Below are 20,906 nucleotides of genomic sequence, written 5' to 3'. Positions count from 1 at the left end.
GTAGAAGCAGGTAAGGAGATGGAAGGTATGGAGAGGGACTTACAAAGTGTAGCCTCAAAAAAAGGTTGAAGGTTAATAGTGAAGCAAGGAAAGCAAACAAGGCACAGGAGGTGGAGTAAAAGAAAATGATGAATTTGAGGCTTGGGGCATGTTGTGGGAGAAGAGGTGGATGATATAACAATGATGGAGGCTAGAGAAAAAGAGAGTAAAGCCATGGAAGAGTATAATTATAGAGATAATAGTTTCAAATATGATGCCCCAATGGACTGAGAGTCAATAAGAAGAAGCTGTTGGGTGAGCATGAAATACAAATAATATCCAGCCATAACATCAGCATTGGTGTGACCTTTATATGTTGCAAACCCTCTGATAGTGTCCAGGGATGTGCAGGTTAGGTGGTTTAGCCATGGGAAAAGCAAGGTTCAGGGATAGAATAGGGCGATGCATCTGGTTGGGGTGTTCTTCAGAGGGATGGCGTGGACACGATGTGGCCTACTTCCACACTACAGGGATTCTATGATTCTATGATCCTTTCTAACTACAGAGCCTAGTCTTAAGTAGCTCAAATACTGGTGCTATTTTTGTTCTCATTGCAGAAACAAGAACCGAAACCATATAGACAATGAATGGATCTCAGACACCCTGTTGGACCTGGCAAAATGAATCTGATTGGACAAACAAATCCTTCACCGCTGTACATTATCACATGCTTGATATGGTAGAATCAATGCTCCTTCCTTCTTTCATCGGTGTTATCTGTTCAACAGGATTGGTTGAAAATATTCTCATCCTTATTACTGTTAACAGGTACAAAGAAACAAAACTGAAAGATTAAGGAAGCTCCTGGTATTCGGATTTGTACTAGAAGCATACAGAATTAATAAACATCAATGCTTATATTTTAGTTGAAGCGAGGTGTTATTTTGACTCATAAGCTTTTAGAATTGTACTAAATAACACAGAATTCTATTGTTACTATTTGGTAAACAGTTGCATTCTTCTGCTGTCAAGTTGTACAAAGATAAGAAAGAATTGTTGGTGCAGGCTTTCCAAGGCAGTTAAATAAGTCTGATTTAAACATATTAAATAAATGTGTATTAACACATTCATTCATCAAAAGTAAAATAAGAATCTCAAGCACTGAAGGGTAGTTATTAATTGGCAAATGTCCCACTGAGCCTTATATATCCCCATCATTTTGTGCTATAACAGATCATTAGACATTTATCAAGGGTAAAGGACAATGTATTCCTCAAACCTCACACTGTCAAGAGCCAGTCAGCACCTTGCAAACTTTAAATCTAGCTGTTCATTAATAACACAATCCTAGGGTCAGCTTTAATAAAGTTAGATTGTGACTTCCACTTCTCAGGCACAGGAAGCCCTGACCGCAAGAGCTGCTGACCAATCTGATTGACTGGCCACTCTTTCGTCTCAACAATGCCAGAACACTGTAGTGGTCAGTGCTGGAACAACAGGCAGTTCCAAGAAGAACTGAATATGCAGAGGAAGTTTACTCTTCTTGGAAGTAGTGAGAGAGGTGGTGAAAAGAGGAATAGAATTCAATGGCGAGTGGAGGAGGGTAGTTTTTATTTCTATTTCAGTGTGGATAGTTCCATTTTAGTTTCCGTTATCTGTAAACATTTCACGCAATGTTATTGTGGATTCTGCCACTAGCATAGCATGAAGTTTCACAACAGGTTATTGACAAATGCCTAACTGCTCATAAATGCACACAAGTTGTTTTTTTTTTCATTTACTCTCTTCTTCTAGCTGAACTACTTAAATACTGATAAATTTTCCAGTTTTGAACTCTCGGTACTGACCATTATATATCTGTCAAGAATTCAGCCAACGGAAGTGAATATCTCACAGGATATTCTGTCCTTTAAAATTAAAATTAAGTGGCAGAAAATCCTGCACAGCCTGCTGACCTACACACCAGACCTCCTGGTTTGCTTTCTCAGTACACAAATTTATGCACTGGAAATAAGTATTCATAAAATTCCAAGGGTTATTTCAACCCTACCAACCTGTGGATGTAAATAGTTAGCACCAGAATGTCAATAGTTTCCCATCATGTGGGAATGATAATCTACTCTCCTGAGTAACTGACAGAACAGTCACCTCAAAACTCACAGCATCTACCTTTCCCTAAGCACACTCAGTCCTGATGTTGTTGTTATCATCTGACTATATTCTTAACTGAGGCCGGTGCGTATGTGTGTGCGTGCGCGCACAATGATAAGAAAGTCGCTGTCAATAATTGAGCAGACTCAGTGCACGCCCTTTTGACACCAGATGTACTACGCTGTGCAGACCTAAGGCCCAGAATTTATGTACGCTTACATAAAAAGTTATTATTAATCTGAAATCCATTTACGTCAAAGACAACAGATATCAATGCCGACACTACTGTTCAACACACAAAGACGGTTTATTCGTTGTCTGTTAGATTGTTACAATAATATATTCAGAGCATGAACTATTGATTTACGTTTCACTAGATCAAATTATATGTCAGTTTCTTGAGAAGACGGCTTAATGGTATTGATCTAGAATGAGCGGTTCAATGAAAATATTAATAAGGGATCAAACTGTTCTGCCTTGTTAATTTTCTATATTTTTTAAGTATATACGTATCAGCAATATTGTGTCAAAATGACTGCTGTCATGTTATAATTACCAGTTAATATATTGAATTATGTATAAATTTAACTTAATAGTTTGAAGGGGAATCTAAATCTTTAATTTTGATAATTAGTGGAAAGCAAAAAACATTATTGTATGCAGTAGAACAATTAACATTTCAAGTACAAAGGCAAATTTCAAGTATGTTATTAGATGAAAGAAGGCATCTCCAGACTTGTACTTCCTTAGAGAAATGTGCCATCAGAAAGTATAGATCAGAAATTCACACAAAGTGCAGTATGGTGTTAATCTATTTTTCTCTTTTAGTTATAACCTATCAGCTACGTTTCCAGAAATTTTGGTGAAACTCTTAAGCATTTGTTTGTTTTGTACTCTTAAAAAAAACACTGTTGGAGATGCTGTCTCTCAAATGAGACACTAGACTGTGTCCCTGTCTGTCCTCTCAGATGAACATAAATGATCCTTTGACCCTGTTTCAAAGACAGTTGGTGTTATGGCCAGTATCTGTACGTCAGTCTTACAAATTGTCTAACATTATTACATTGTCAGCTGTGGGACCTTGCTGTATGTGGATTGATTGCCACTTCCCCCTATATTTCTGCATTTCAAAAGTATTTGACTCTAAAGCATGACTGAACATCCTAAAGTTGTGAAGGGATGCTACGTAAATCTAGTTAAAAATGATTTTTGTAATGAGTGCATAATTTAAAAGATTAATATGTATAAAATCATCCTCATCTGTTAGCAGTGGTGATTGACAATGCTTACAGATGAACTCAATGAATGCATCAGACCTGGCTTGAAAATAATAATGGGAATTTCTGCAGCTTATCTGAAGTGAATTCTTTGGTTTTCTTTATTTTTTTCATCGGATGTGGATGTCACTGGCCAGGCCAGCAATCATTGCCCGTCCCTAAATGCCTTGAACTGAGTGCCTCGCTAGACCATTTCAGAGGGTCCACATTTTTGAGTGTTTGATATTACAGATAAGCCAGACCAGATAAGAACAAAAGGTTACTTTCACCAAAAGGAATCAGTAAACTAAATGGGATTTTTTATGACAGTGATGATAATTTCATGATCCCCGTTACTGACTAACTTTCAATCCCAGATTTTATTAATTGAATTCAAATTATACCTGTTAGCATGGTCAGATGTGAGCCCATGTCCTCACACGGTTAGTATGGGTTACTAGTCGAGTGGCATTCCCACAACACCACCATCCGCCCTTTTACTAGTTAGGTATAAAGCTAAAAAGAAATGAGGAAACGTTTTGCAAAGGCGGGTTGTTATGATTTGAAGTGCATTGCTTGACAGATGTCAATAATAGATTCAAAACTGAACTGGATAAATGCCTGAGGTGAGATGTCTATTTGCGTATTTTGAAATCATTCCTTAAATGGTTGCAACTGCATCACTGTTGACCTATCCCTTAACCTAATTTGCCAGTTCACTTAACCTTAGCTGGCTCTGCTTTTGTGCCCTTTTAATTGTCTTTGTAATTATAAGTTTAACATGACACACTCTTCACTGCTTTAAAGTGAACGTAAAATTCAATTAAATCGTGATTACTACTACCTAGAGATGCCTTCACTATGAGGTTGTTAATTAGTCCTATCTCATTGCACAATATCAAGTTCAGTATAGCCTGCTCTCCTTTTGACTCCAGAATGTGGTGTTCTAAAGACATTATCCCAAAACTTTCTATGAACACCTCATTTGGGCTATTTTTGCCCATCTCATTTTTCCAGTCTATACGCAGATTAAAATCCCCCATGACTTTGTCATTTCTTTCTGACAAGCTGTAATATTTCTTCGTTATACTCCACCCTACTATGTGATTACACACATGGAGTCTGTGTTGCAAGTGTCTTCTTGTCATTATCATTTCTGATCTCTACCCAAACCACTTCAACATCCTGGTTTCCTGAACTTAGATCATCCTTCTCTGTTGTACTAATTCTTATTTTCTATTTGGGATTTGGGTGTTGCTGACAAGTCTAGCATTTGTTTCCCATTCTAATTGCCCTTAACTTGAGTGTTTTGATGGACCATAATAAATCAATTCAATAACTGAGCAACCTCTCTGCCTTTTCCTCGCTGTCCTTCCTAAATGTCGAAGATATACAAATGACTTGGATGTTATAGTCACCTTTACAGATGACACAAAGTGGTTGGGAGAGCCAGAGGGCATAATCTCAGAATTCAGGTTCACACATTTAAGAGAGAGGGAGGGATTTCCTCTCTCAGAGGTTAGTAAATCTGAGGAATTCTTTACCACAGAGGGCTGTCGAGATTGGGTTGTTAAGTGTATTCAAGTTGAGGCGGACAGATTTGTAATTAGCAAGGAAATCAAGAGTTATAGGGAGAAGGAAAGAAAGTAGAATTGAGGATTACAGATCGGCCATGATCACATAGTATGGCAGAGCAGACTCAAAGGGATGAATGGCCTATTTCTGCTGCAATTTCATATTCTTTTATGTACCCTTCAATATGTAAGTCCAAACCTCTGTTGTCCTTCAGCCATATCTTTACAATGGCTACCTATTTATTTCTATTTGTGCTGTTATTTCATCTGTTTTCTTTTAAATGTTGCATGCATTCACATACAAAACATTTAGTTTTCTCCTTCATTTGATCTTTGACTTTATCTTTGATTCATTGTTAGATGTGTACTCTCTATTCATTCCTGTCACCGCCTGTTTATCTCTTCTTATATTAGTGCCTTTCTCTCATGCCTTGTCTCTGTTCTCTGATATTGCACAATATCCCAAATTTGACCTTTGCCCACGATTTAAATTAAAACCCTCTCTGTTTCTTTCGGTATGCTGCTCACTGAAACACCGGATCCATCAGATAGAGACCATTTCAGTGGTACAGGTCCCATTATAATCCCAGTACTAGTGCTGGTGCCCCAGGAACCAGAAACCAATTCCACCACACCAGTGTTTGACCCAAACTTTCATCTCTCTAATCTTGTTTGCCATATATGAGTTTGCAAGTAGTTCAGAAATCCTCATCTTTGAAGTTCTGCTTCTTAATTTGATATCTAACTGTGTGGAGACACTTGTTCTGCCTGTGTTATTATAACCCGCAGTCTATGACAACTGCATCCTTCCCATCCCACTGCAAGTTCCTCTCCACCCCTGAGCAGATGTCCTGTACCCTGGGATTGAGCATGCAACATAGACTTTTAGACCAAACACAGAAATTGCTGGAGAAACTCAAGAGGTCTGGTGGCATCTGTAGAGAGAAAGCAGAATTAACATTTCAAGTCCTTCTACAGAACTCCTCATTCAGCCTGCTGCAAAGTCTGAGACTCCTGCAGTGGTGCTGTTTCAGCCTACTGACTTTCCCAGTTTTATCTTATTCCTGGTTTAACTCCTGGAGCAGCATTTAGCAAAAATGCAGGCCCAATAGACATGGTGAGAAATCTGTAAAACATTTTTTTTGCATAGCCTTTATGTAATTTCCAAGCAGCATGGTGGCTCAGTGGTTAGCACTGCCGCCTCACAGCACCAGGGACCTGGGTTCGATTCCAACCTTGGGCAACTGTCTGTGTGGAGTTTGCAGGTTCTCCCCGTGTCTGCATGGATTTCTGCTGGGTGCCCCAGTTTCCTCCCGCAGTGATAAGATTTGCAAGTGAGGTGGATTGGCCATGCAAAATTGCCCGTTCTGTTCAGGGATGTGTAGGTTAAATGCATTATCCACGGGAAATGCAGGGTTACAAGGATAGGATAGGGTAGGGTCTGGGTGGGATTCTCTTCGGAGGGTCGGTGTGGACTTGTTGGGCCGAATGGCCTGTTTCCACACTGTGGGAATTCTATGATTCAATGCTCTGAGAAATTAATCATTGTTGTGTAAAATAAAAAGTCTTGATGGTTTTTGAAACTCTATTTGAATCTTTGGTCCATAGGTACCTAGCTCTTGTTCATCCATTCTGTCTGACAAGTTTCAGAACCACGTCGAAAACTATTAAAATCAACCTCTGCCTTTGGGCAATTTCAATTCTATTGGCCTTTCCTGCCTGGACACACGCAAAAGTCATTAAATTTAAAGATGGCTTGGAAGGCTGTGCTATCGATTTATCTTCGCCCCAGGATATACTTTGGTAAGTGTATTATAAAATTAAGCTCCCTAAATGCTTTGGAAGTCATTTACTTTTTAATTGAAAATTGCATGGAATTTACAGCACAAAACAAGGTTATTCAGTTTAATCAATGTATTCTAGTGTTTTTGTTTCACATGAGCCTCGTCCCACCATCCTTCATCCTATCAGTGTAGCCTTCTGTTTCTTTCTTTCTCACGTATTTATCTAGCATCCCTTGACATATATTTACACTATTCTCAACTGTTCCATTTGATAACAAATTCCTTATTTTAACCTGTCTCTGGGTGAAGAGTTTTAATGCAGCATCTCAAATTAATTTGGTAAGGAATTATACAGCGTTTCATAATACTATCTAATAAAACAAATCTGTCTCCACTTTCAAAATATTCAAAGATTTTGCTTTCCTTACCTCTGAAGTTAAAGCTTGTGCTAAGGTATTTAAATATACCATTAAACTTATGTTAACTTAATTACATACTTTTCACGGATGATATTAACAATGTTCAAGAATCATTTCTTCAGCAGGAGTCATTCACTTATATTTTTGACACAATGATTCATAAATTTCATCTCAAATCTGCTTTGGAAAGAGGTTTCATGAGGCAATGGGGATTGACCCTGCCTCTAAGCCAGAAGTTCCAGATTCAAGTCCCATTCCTACCTTTGATGGGAAAGGGAGGTGTGTTGATATTATGGCTAAGCTGGTTGAGTATCAATTTGTAAATCCTTCTAAGATACACCAATGGAAAGCAGTAAGATTGGGAGAAGTTTCTGGTCAGTGATGTGAAGTCTTTATCATCACAATCCTTAACTCCAGACTGTGGCATGTAAAAGTACATGTTGCCAATGCAACTCAGACTTTTTGGGTGATCACTTGGCTTGACAACCAATGTGGACTGCATTGATGTCAAGAACATTGTGTTCTGGTTGGGGTGAATTTGGGACCTATCTCTGTGTCCTTGTGCTGGAGATTGAGGGCTGAATTTTCCCAGACCCTGAACAAAGTGGGCAATGGTGAGCCAGTTGGGAAAATGTAGTGAGATCTGAAAAATTAGATTCCTGACACTGAGGAATAGTCATTCTGATTTTCTTTCTTTTGTTTCAAAATATACTTTATTCATAAAAAATATCTTTGTATATAAACATAATCAAAAACGCAGTTTGGTTCTGTACAGTAGTATATCAAGGAAACAAACAAATATTGGAGTTTGCCTCTATCCAAACAAACCAAAGGCATATATTTAAATGCATTTGAGGCACCAGGAGGGTCTGATAACTGAACAGACCCATATTTAATTTCAGCAGGAATGACAAGACAAGAACCTTGCTAATCAGATAGAGTCAAAGAGTTGTACAGCACGGAAACAGATCTTTTGATCCAACTTATCCATGCCAACCAGATATCCTAAATTAATCTAGTCACATTTGCCAGCATTTAGCCCTTATTCCTCTAAACCCTTCCTATTCATGTAGCCATCCAGATGCCTTTTAAATGCTGTAATTGTACCAGCCTCCACCACTGGCAGATCTTGTACTTGCATGCATTAGCATCTATTATTATTATCCATTTTCACTTCATTTATCTGCAGTTTACAATTCTCTAACACTGTGGAGAGAAACTAGACAGTGACAACTCTCAACATGAAAGTCACAGTGGGTACCTAGTGTCTCCAGCTCGCCACCTGTGCCTCCAAGCCTCTATGTTGGTGACAATCCTCTCAAAACCTCAGGGCATGCTTCATGGGTAGCACTGTCTGTAATAGTCCCCTTCCATGGAGGTTCGTATTGGACACGCACCAGCCTCCCCACAGCATCATGGCATTTGTCCACATCACTTAGGATATAGTAGTCCACTTCAATGCTGCAGTTTGGAGCGCATCAACACCTTGCATTGTAATGATGGTAGAAGGCTGCTTTGTACACAGGGACAGGCACCCATATCATGGATTTGACCACTATGCATCTCAGGGCTCCTTACTTGCTCTCCTAATGCTCACTCACTGTGCACCTACTTTGATGTCCATAGGATCCCTGCCTTGTATTGCTTTGCCTTTTTCAGTATTTCCGCATTATTCAGAGCTTACAGGGTCAGTATACCTATGTTTTGCCTTACCTCTTACTGCGGATACAAAGCCTGGCAGTTTGTCATGTCTGGCAGCAATGATCAGTCAAGGAAGTAGGCATGTTGCTTTATGGCACCGTGCTATGTTAATGTCACACCTGCAGCCAGATATATACGCAGCAAATACAATGGATGCATTTCATCGAAATGGCGATGTCTGAAAATCTAAGGGGAGTAGTCCTCAGTCAAATAAAGGGAAAATTTTCTTCAGTCACTATAGGTTACCAGCATAGTAAACCAAAGGCTTCATCCATTATCAGTCCAGGGGCTTGGACACAGTCAGTCGGGCTTTTAGGGCTGTCAGGGTCAAGGGTTCCATAACATTACAATCAAGGGAATAGGCTACCCTCAGTCCTGCAGGTCCGGTACAACAAGGGGATTACTAGTAAGTCAATCAGGAGATACACAATCAGGGGTTTGGTCACTCATCAGTCTAGCCTAATCTTCCAAGTTCGTCAGGGGTGGACCGCTGCCAATCTAGCAATGACAATGACATTGCTGTGCTACATTGGGCATTAGGGCAAAAATAGTACTCCCTTACTCGGGGCTCAAACATGATATGACACACAGACAAGTTGCCTTTGTAGTGCAATTCTTATAGCTGTTGATACTATGACAGTCATTCAGACAGGAAATGATTTAAAATGACAATATCTTTAAAATATGAGCATCTTATTCCATTAGAGTGTCACCCTTGTCACTGATGTGCCCTCAGAAACTGTCCTTTTTTGCTTCCTTCATACTACATGTGCTGTGAATAGTTATTCATGGCTGATGACAGTTGACCTGATGCATCAGATGCTTTAACTATGGTGGTAGAGCTGGAAATCCCATCATGTCCTGGCATTGGAACATAGGAACAGGAGTAGGCCATTCAGCCCATTACAACTACTCCACTATTTAATACAATTATGGTTGTCAAACATTGCAATGCTTTTTACCATGTCCATCCCCATAATCCTGTACATGATTGGTAGTCAGAAATCTTTCAATCTCTACTTTAAACACATTCAAAGTCTAAGCTTCTACACCCATCTCGTAGAGAATTCCAAAGATTCATAATACTCCAGGTAAAACAAATTCACCTAACCTCAGTCCTAAATGGCATTCTCCACCATTTGCAAATTTCGAAATATTACATTTGATCCCTGTATTCAAATCATTATTGTGAACAGCTGGGGCCCATGTGCTGATCCTGACAGAACTACTATAGTCACAGCCAGCCACACGAGAATGACCCATTTGTTCCTACTCTCTTCTTTCTGCCTGTTAGGCCAACGCTTGATCCATGCTAGCACACTAGCTCCTATCCTAGGTGCAATAGTGTTGCTGGCCAACCTCCTGTGAGGGATATTCAGCAAGTGCTTCTGCCAATGCTGTGTGCAAGTTAGTGTGAGAGTGGTGCCATGGGGGTACAATATCTATAATGAGGTGAACAGCAGAGACTTGCATGAGATAACTCACTAGATCTCACGGAGAGAAAATAACCATGAAATTCCCGAAATTGGCATTTAGCCTAATTATGTAAAATTCAACCCTGGCATACCTACTTTATGGAAGGGAACTGAAGAAGAAGATTGCCTGAAAGTGTGATGTTATTATTTGGATATATAGGTTCAGTTTTTAAACGTAAGCATTGTGAGAGGTTTCTGACATTTGAACAGCTGTAAAATGAATGGAGAACAGATGGAAAGCGGTTTACTTTAGAGTCAAAATCGACCAAAGAGACCTCATTTCTCACTTCACCAAGGTAATTAATGAGTTAGTTTTAGAAAATTGGCAAACATGATGTAAGCCTATGCAAGTAATACAGCAAATAGTAGGAGCTCTCCCAAAGTGATGTGGTAAATCAGCTCTAAAATGGAAGATAAAAACTGAAAGAACTGCAGATGCTGTAAATCAGGAACAACAACTAAGTTGCTGGAAAAGCTCAGCAGGTCTTGCAGCATCTGTGAAGGAAAAAACATAGTTAACATTTCAGGTCCGGTAACCCTTCCTCAGAACTCATAAAGTAGGTATGCCAGGGTTGAATTTTACATAATTAGGCTAAATGCCAATTTCGGGAATTTCATGGTTATTTTCTCTCCGCGAGGTCTAGTGAGTTATCTCATGTTCTGAGGAAGGGTCACTGGCCCCAAAACGTTAACTCTGTTTTTTCCTTCACAGATGTTGCCAGACCTGCTGAGCTTCTCCAGCAACTTTGTTGTTGTTTCTAAAATATAAGAGTCAGTTATCGGTACCCTTCTTAGCACAGCCTGGGCGCATACTCAATCAATACATTGTGCATGTACCAGTTAGAAATGGAAAATCTTAGTAGTAATTGCTAGTCTTTCTCAATAAACATACAATTGCATTCCAAAATTCACATTGCACCACAACTTTACTGCATTGGTAATGTTCAATGAAGAGACAGAGCAGTGACAAAACTCCCCCAGTGGAATGTTCTTAAAAATGCAGAACTGTGGCAATATTATTGTAACCGTGAAATCTCAATACAAATTGACTTCCACTTGCAACGAGTGAATCATTCTCAGTTCACTACGTGCAGTATAAATATTCTCCAAAGAAAGTGCAATGAGAGAAAATATCTAAAACATTCTTAAACTCCTACTACATTTCAGTGGAATAATTTAACTAGCATGTAGGACCATTGTAGCTTTGTGGTAGTGTCCCTATCTCTGGGCCTGAAGGCAAGCTTCAGATGATTGTGTGAGAAAATTCGTAAAGCCTTGCAGAGAGAAACCCTCCATCGACAAAAATAACACTTGGCTGATTCCGGGTAAGGTTCAATCCGTTGTTTCAGTTTGTCTTTAAATAATGATGACACAAAAATAGGTGGAAAATTAAACTCAGTCCAGTGGCTTTGTTAGTTCATCACATGGAAAATGCCATTTTTGGCATCATTTGATAAATGTTTTATTCAATGGTCACAATCACCAAATGACAAAACAATTTTAAAATAAGGCAACAGTCTTACCAATTATTGGAAGATTCAGATCAATGTTCAAGCGTTGTTAATAACCAGCAAAAGTTAACATACATTCTGTCCATTTTTTTCACAGGTATACATTGTACCACACCTTAACTTCCGTCTTCTTTCCCTTACCACTGATACTACTTTGTTACATTTTGATTTTGTGTTACACATGGGACATCTACCAATAAAACAAGAGAACTGGAAGGTAAATAGTTTATCATAATCACACACTTTATACTCGTGATATCTAAGTGAGCTATTTACTCCAAAATGTTACAGTTGTTTTTGATAACAAAATGTCCAACATGTAGAATTCGATCTTTATGTTTAAGAGTTTTTAAGACAAGGTATTAAGAAAGCCACATATTGCGTATTAGAGTTGCACATACACTCTTCCCCCCTAGGGACAAAGTACACTTACCATTTCACAATTAAGCTGGTGACGATTTGGTAAGAACCAATGCTTTGGAATTCCCAAGTAGCACAAGGATGCTATCAGTGTTTCTCCATCTAACATTATGTAGTTTATCAGCAACAGAATAGATGGGATTCCCCACAGTTGTCTAAAAAAGACTTATGCTTGCAGAATAGCTGGAGCCAAGCGGAAGAGCTACACCTCCAATTAAATAAACCAAACTGGTTAGTCAATCATTAACAGATCTGGAAGTATTACAGAGCCATTTCAGACATCAAATTACTATGGGAGATTGGGTCAGAGGCAACGTGACCCTGAACAAACTTTTTTACCTCCAGCAGTAAGAACTTACAACCATAAGTTTGATCTCTTAAAGACAGAGCAGGATCACAAATTCCTTCTGAACAATGTGATGAGTAATCATTATACAAATGAATCACATAGGAACATTAAGTACAAGAAAAGGTCACTCAATCTCTCTAGGCTACTCAACCATTCAATTATACAGGAATGGATTTGTACCTAAGCTCAATTTACCTGCTTTTGCTCCATATCTCCTGATAGCATTACCTGACAAAAAGTGCATCAATCTTAATCTTGAAAACTCCAACTGCCATAACATCCACTATATAGTATACAACCTACATTATTCTCCTTAGAAATGTTTGAACAGAAACCATTGCATTTTACTGAATATGGACAAACAGACATTGTCAATCGAAAGCACAGATAGTGGACATGCTGTTGGGCCAACTTAGCAAGAATAGTTAGGATAGTCAATTGTAATCTCAACAACAGAATGATAATACACCAAAACTATACATTTGAGGAAGTGATAAAACTATTGAAATGTAAATGTCAAAAACATATAGAATAGCAAAAACTGTCAGGGAGCAGCATTCTATGCATTTGAGGCCACAGCCTTATATACATCAGTCTTTACCCTGATCATAGGATCACACAGAATCACAGAAGTGTGATTGCACAGAAGAAAGCCATTCAGCCCATCATGCTTGCACCAGCTTATTAAATGAGCATCATTACCCTGTATGAATGTCCTGCTTTTTTCTCCACAACCTTGCACTTTATTTTTATCCAAATAATCATCTACTGCCCTCTTGAATACTTCAGTTGAACCTTCCTCCACCAAACTTCCAGGCCTTGCATTCAATACCCTAACTACTCACTGAGTGAAAAGGTTTTTCCATGCTTCACTGTTGCTTCTTTTACAGATCATTTTAAATCTATGCCCTCTTGTTCTTTTTTAGAGTGGAATAGTTGCAATGCAGAAGGAGACTGTTTGGTTCATTGTGTTGTGCCAGTTCACTAAAAGTGAAAATACATTTGTCCCCCTCCTATCCACCTCCCTTCCATAACTCTTGATTATTTCTATTCATATGTTGAGTTAATTCCCATTTAAAAGCCCATTTGATTGCATCTTGGCGAGGTGCTCATCATCACCGATAATGTGTTGAAGGTTGTGAAAAATATGCTTCTTTGCAGCCTTCAACACATTATCGGTGATGATGAGCACCTTGCCAAGATCTTCCCCATGCCTCTACTTTTTGTCTTCAACGGCCAAACCTTAAACAGACCATTGTTCACAGCAAACTACCCAGCCTTCAGGATAACATCGAACACAACACCACACAACCCTACCATGGCAACTTCTGCAAGACATGTTAGATCATTGACATGAACACCACCCACCACCTACACAGCAGATATTCATGTGACTTGGCCAATGTTGTCTTTCTCATACCCTGCAGGCAGGGACGCCCCGAGGCATGGTGTATTGGCAAACACACACTCACTTACACAAACACACACACACTCACACAGATCTTCTTGCATACACACACTGTCTCTCACACAGCCACACACACACACACACACACTCTCTCTCACACAGTCATAAACACACACACACACACTCTCTCTCTCTCTCTCTCTCTCACACACACACACGCACGCACACGTAAATCTATGGGGTGAATTTGTATTTGCAGAAACATTCTATTTTGTTCAAAAGGCGCACAATTTATGGACAGTCAATGTGACATTTTATAAGTTCCTACTTTAGAAGTAAAACCGGTCTGATTCCAAACCAGAACACAAACAGATTCTAAACAAGGCCTCACACCTAACATGCATTGTCTCACCTAAAATGTCAGCTCTTCTTTACACTGATAAAACCTTTAGTTTTCTCAGAACAGTGACTTCAGAGGAATTTGGGGATTTACATATACATGTTAATCAATTAAAACCATCTAACTGATTAAAGATTTAACAGCATCTTAGGTTTGTTTACGACATCCTCATCAGTGGTGTGACCTTTTGATCTTCTACTTTAAATTCTGTGTCTTAAACTACTTCTCTCACTAACATCTGAAGAAGGAGTAAGACTCTGTGTTTTCAAATAAATCTGTTGGACTATAACCTGGTGTCATGTGATTTCTAACTGAGTCATAACATCCAGGATCCATTGGAGCTGATTCTCCCAGCCTTCTGAAAATCCTAAAATCAACTTCCCGCAGAAAAGTCCACTTTCTCTCTCAGCCATAACGGAATGAATATTCCAGTGCACCTAAAGTTCTGTAGGTCCCACCTCTGCAAGCAGAGAACATGTTCCCACCTGTTTTCTGCCTTTGGATAACACAGGAAAGATTTTTTTCCCCTTGTTACTCACTGCAGCTATTGCTTCCCCCTCCCACTCTCTGGCACTCTCTTTCTTTGTGCCCAGAGTTTCTAAGTCAGTAAGTTTACAAACAGTAAGAATAGCTGCTCAAGCAAAAACAGAAAATGCTGGAGAAACTGAGCAGGTCTGGCAGCATCTGTGAAGAGAGAAGCAGAGTTAATGTTTTGTGGTGGCATAACTTTTCTTCAGAACTGGAATCTCCAGCACTGTTTGTTTCAAATTTCCAGCATCCACAGTATTTTGGTTTTACTTGAGAACAGCTGCTCATTGCTTTCTGTTGATACTTGATAGCTGGAATTTATGCTTCAATAAGATTTGAACTGGATACAGAGTCTCTATAGCAAGCAAGACCCATTGATACATCAGTAGGCTGAATTAGTAAGAAGTCACTAATTTTATCTGCTTCATTTTATTTTGGATTAGACAGGCATTTCTATGGCCACAAACTTGACTCTAAGATAGTATGTTGCCCCCCACCTCCAGTACTAGCATTAAGAATATCTTGGAACTTCTACAGGGTGTTCTAGAGAGGGAGGGTGAACGTCCAGTGGTCGTGATATGCATTGGTACAAATGACATAAGTGAAAATAGGGATGAGGTCCTAAAAGCAGAGTTCAGAAGCACGATAAAAAGTAGGATCTTAAAAGTAGTGATCTCAGGATTACTACCAGTGCCACACGCTAGTCAGAAAAGAAATAATAGGATATATCATTTAAACGTGGCTGAACAGATGATGTAAGGGGAGCATTTCAGATTCTTGGAGCACTGGGACCAGTTCTGGGGCAAATACAGACTGGATAGTTTGCACCATGACAGGACCAGACAGATGTCCTAGAGGGAGTATTTATTGGAGTATTTATTGAAGTATTTATTGGAGTGATTTGGGAGAGATTAAATTAAAATGCCAGGGGATGGAAACCTATGCAAAGAGTCAGAGAAAGGGGAATCAAGGACAAGAATAAAGCAAAATAGGGAATAAGAAAAGTGAAAAGCAGAGAAATTAAGGGTCAAGATGAAACAGGGACTCAGTGAAAAAGAGCGGGAATGGAATAAGTAATGCTAAAAAGACAAACCTTAAGGCTTTATGCCTTAATGCACATAGCATTTGCAATAAATTGCAAAAATTAATTATGCAAATAGATGAATAAATGTATGATGTAGTCAGGATTACAGAGACAAGGCTTCAGGGTGACCAGGGATGGGAACTGAATATCCAGGGGTATTTAATAGTTAAGGACAGACAAAAAGGGAGAAGTGGTAGAGTTGCATTGCTGGTTAAAGAGGAAATTAATTCAATAGTGAGGAAGAATATTAGAGCTAATGACGTGGAATCTGTATGGGTAGAGCTGAGGAACACCAAAGGGTAAAATACATTAGATTGGGGATTATATACAGACTCCTAAACTATAGTGGTGATTTTGGAAATAGCATTAAACATGAAATTAGAGATGCATGCAATAAAGGAACATCTGTAATTATGGATGACTTTAATCCGCATACAGATTGGGCAAATCAAATTACTAACAATACCATAGTGGAGGAATATGTGGAACTGTGTACCAAATGGTTTTCTGGACTAATACATTGAACAACCAACTAGTGAACATGCCATCCCAGACTAGGCCTTCAGTAATGAAAAAGGAATAATTGGCATTATTGTTGTGTGAGGCTTCTTGACCATAATATAATAGAATTCCTTATCAAGCTGCAGAGTAATGTAGTTGATTCTGAGACTTGGGTCCTGAATCTTATAGAGGAATTTAAGATGGTATGAGGTGTAAGTTGGCTATGATAGGTTGTTATTAAAATGATAACAGCGGAAAGACAAAGGCAAACGTTCAAACATGCAAATTTGTAAATGGAGTCAGAGTTGAATTTGGCCACATAGCCGTGAAAGTATCAGCTGAATATTAAGGGGCTGAGTATGCAGCCTTGTGGGGCACCAACGTTGAGGATTATTATGGAGGAGGTATTATCGCCAATCCTTACTGATTGCGATCTGTGGGTCAGGACGTCAAGGATCTAGTTACAGAAGGCAGAGCAGAGCCCTAGGTCTTGGAGTTTGGAGATGAGTTTTGTTGGAATTATGGTGTTGAAGGTGGAGCTAAAGTCAATAAATAAGAATCTGACTTAGGTATCCTTGTTATCCAGATGTTCCAGGAATGAGAGTAGGGCCAGGGAGATGGTGTCTGCTGTGGATCCATGAGATGGCAGGTGAATTGTAGTAGATCAAGGCAATCTGGGAGGCTGGAGTTGACGTGTGCCATTATTAACCTCTCGAAGCAATTCACAACGATGGATGTCAGAACCACCAGGTGACATGTTGCCTGATTTTATTTGGCACCAGGATGATAGTGGGCTTCTCACATCGTAGTATGGAGAGTTTAAAGATATCTGCAAATACTCCTGCCAGCAGGTCTATGCAGGATCTGAGTGCACGGCCAGGGTCTCCATCTAGATCAGTCACTTTCTGTGGGTTCACCCTCAAGAAGGCCGATCTCATGTCTTGCAGCAATGACTGTGGGTACAGGTGCACCCGAGGTGTCGGAGCAGGTAACATCATTTTACTGACCTTCTGTTCAAAATGAACATGGAATGCATTGAGCTCATCGGGGAGGGATACATTGTTGTCACCGAATCTACTCGACTTCGCCTTGTAGCCTGTTGTATCGTGTAAGCCTTGCCACAGTCAACATGTGTTTAGCCTTAGACTCTAGTTTGGTCTGGTATTGTCTTTTGGCATCCCTGATGGCTTTGCGAAGATCGTACCTAGATTTCCTGTATAGGTCAGGGTCACCTGACTTGAAAGCATCAGACCTGGACTTCAGTAGGGAGTGGATCTCCTGGTTCATCTTTCGTTTCCAGTTGGGGAACACTCAGATTATCTTCTTTGGCACGCAGTCCTCTAAACACTTACTGATGAAGTCTGTGATGCTAATGGCATACACATTTATGTTGGCCGCTGAGTTCTTGAATATGAACCAATCCACTGACTCCAAGCAGTCACGTAGGAGCCCATCCGTTCCCTCAGAACAGCATTTGTACGACTTTCTGTACTGATTTCAGTTTCTGCTTGTAAGCTAGGAGAAGGAGCACAGCCTTATGTTCGGATTTACCAAAATGTGGGCAGGGAATGGAGCGGTAGGCCCCTTTGAGTTGTGTAGCAATGGTCCAGGGTGTTTGGGCCTCAGGTAGGACAGGAGACATGTTGGTGGTATGTTGGTAGCACACTTTTGGGGTCAGCCTGGATGAAGTCACTGGTTATGATGAACGAGATTTCAGGGTACGCTGTCTCAAGGCTACCTGTAGCAGTGTGTATTTCATCAAGTGCGCTTTTCACATCTGCGTGGGGTGGGATGTAAACTGCTGTTAGGATAGCAAGAGTAAACATCCCGTGGCAGGTAGTAGGGATGGGCACTTCACCATTAGATATTCAAAGTCCGGGGAACAGTAACTCAATACAGTCGTCACGTCCGAGCACCAAGAGGTGTTGATCAGGAGACAGACCCCTCTGCCTTTGCCCTGCCTGAGGACATTGTGCAGTCCAGTGGGTGGATTGAGAAACCCTCAGGTTGTAAGGCACAGTCAGCTGAAGCCGGAGTGAGCCATGTCTCTGTAAAACAGAGCACACAGCAGCCTCTCAATTAGGATCTCTCAGAATTATATCCACTGGAGTTCAGAAGAATGAGGGGGGATCTCATAGAAATCTATAAAATTCTAACAGGAATAGACAGGATAGATGCAGGAATGATGTTCCCGATGATGGGGGAGTTGAGAACCAGGGATCACAATCCAAAGATACGCATTAAACCATTCAGGACTGAAGGAGAAATTTCTTCGCCCAGTGAGTGATGAGCCTGTGGAATTCATTGCCACAGAAAGCATTTGAGGCCAAAACATCATATGATTTCAAGAAGGAGTTGGATATTGCACAAATGGGATTGAAGCTAAAGGTTTCAAAGGATTTGAGTGATGAAAGGAAACAAGTTATTGAGTTGGATGATCAGTAATGATTGTAATGAATGGTGGAGCAGATTTGAAGGGCTGAATGGTCTATTTCTGCTCCTGTTTTCTCAGAAAATTAAAAGAGACAGTTTAAAACGTATAAAGCTTATAAAACTTTACAATCAGAACACTGCACAAAAAACGTTCTTCCTAATATCCCCACTATATCTTTTGCTATTGATTTTAAATTGATATCTGCTGGGCTCTCCATTTTGAACCATCAAAACCTCTTCAAACAGCAGGATTTTGCATGTTACATATTTGAATGTTTGTGCCAGATTTCTGTTTGGATTCTGTGTCGTCAAGCATTTCTTTAAAGAGGCCTCATATCCTGTAACAGAACTGGTTGAAAAGTGAAGAATGTCCTGTATTAGAATGTGCTAGAAAACAATAATATTAAAGCAGAACAAAGTTGTTCAGACTTAAATGGGTGAAGTGAAATAAGCCTCATTTAAATAAACAATGTTTTCTTCTTATGTTTAGATATAATGCAACTATCCCCAGAGCACAGCTCAAACGACTAACGAAGATGGTCCTGGTGTTAGTGGGTATTTTTGTGGTGTGTTCAGCACCATACCATGTGATTCAACTAATAAATCTCAAAATTACTCAGCCAACTTCTGCTTATTACATTGTTTATTACACCGCCATCTGCCTTAGTTACACCAGCAGCAGCATTAACCCCTTTCTCTACATACTGATCAGTGGCAATTTCCGAAGGAGGCTGGCCAGTTGCACAAAGATTCCAATGAAAGTGACTAAACGTGAAATTATTAACATAGAAAGCACACTGAAGCTGAGTTAGTGAATGAAAAAACTCTTTTATAAGCAATATGTTTGTGTTTTTGAAGTGTTACTGTGTGGGTGAGTACAGTATTGTCAATTTCAATATCCAAATCACCATCTTCAATAAAAAAATACGTATGTTATACATATATTGTGCTGACGTATTTAACTTAATACAACTTGTAATTTCATCTTTTTTTTACTTTCAGTATGCAGTGTAATATCTACTGGATGTATAAGGTATCTTACATCAATGAAACTGGATAGTGCACTGTCACAGAACACTTTAGTGACTGCCCTTTCAGTGTGAATCCAACTAAAAAAGAATGAGATTTCACACTTTCAGAGAGTTAGCAAGGACAACAATTTCAAGGGAATGTGGGTCTGCAATGTAATTCCGAGGTTCAGATCGCACCTCAGAGGCAGCTAAAAAGATTGCACTGATACAATAGCGAGAGCTTCTCAAAGATCAAAATCCATTGTCAGAAGAATAATAATCAAAGCCCTGAAAGTGCAGCTCTCCTGCACCATTAGTTGCAAAAGTCTAATCTCTACTCAATAAACGTCAACAATTAGTTTAATTGAGATAAGTAGCATCAGCAGTGTATATGTAAAAACATCGGCAAACAATTATATAGCTCATATTGTACCTGCTCATACGCTTCAATCTCTTCTAACTGCAAACTACAGCTGTTGGTTTAGAAGGAGCTTTATTAATGTGTGTATTTCTGTAACTGTGACAGCAAGGCTTTAACCATTATTAGAAATGTAATTGTACGCTTTGTATTTATAATTATGTTTTCAAGTTTAACACAAGTTTTGAGAAGATGATACAGATATCTAGCAGTTTGTTCCATATATATCATTGATAACGATCATGTCTTCTGTTTTTCAGTGTGTAATTAAATTGAAATAAAAGAATGTAGTAATTAAAGAACAATATTAAATATGAGGTCACAAAAATTTGATGTGAACTGTTAAGAAACTTGTGTATTAAAGTATTCAAAAAGTATATGAAAATATGTATAAGTGCATGCACTAAATGTCAAAAGATTATAATCCAATTTACTGTTCGTTTAGAAAATAAAAGCCTTCAATCATGTGCTCTGGTCAAAATTACATCACCAGACTATGTATTTG

At 39.3% G+C, this 20,906-nt stretch overlaps 1 protein-coding gene across 1 annotated transcript; it reads left to right on the top strand.

Moving 5' to 3' along the window:
• The first annotated feature begins 2,237 nt into the window (after positions 1-2,237).
• mchr2a (melanin concentrating hormone receptor 2a) lies at positions 2,238-20,501 on the top strand. Its single transcript, XM_020513131.2, is given in 4 exon segments — positions 2,238-2,339; positions 6,569-6,763; positions 11,948-12,067; positions 19,464-20,501. Coding segments are annotated over 4 exon segments (639 nt in total). The 5' UTR covers positions 2,238-2,337; the 3' UTR covers positions 19,786-20,501.
• The last annotated feature ends 405 nt before the right edge of the window (positions 20,502-20,906 follow it).

The sequence above is a fragment of the Rhincodon typus genome, chromosome 5 (genome assembly GCF_021869965.1).
Source record: "Rhincodon typus isolate 14 chromosome 5, sRhiTyp1.1, whole genome shotgun sequence".
NCBI classification, from domain to species: Eukaryota; Metazoa; Chordata; class Chondrichthyes; order Orectolobiformes; family Rhincodontidae; genus Rhincodon; species Rhincodon typus.
Note: the sequence above shows the minus strand (reverse complement) of the source record. Positions and strands in the feature narration are given on the sequence as shown.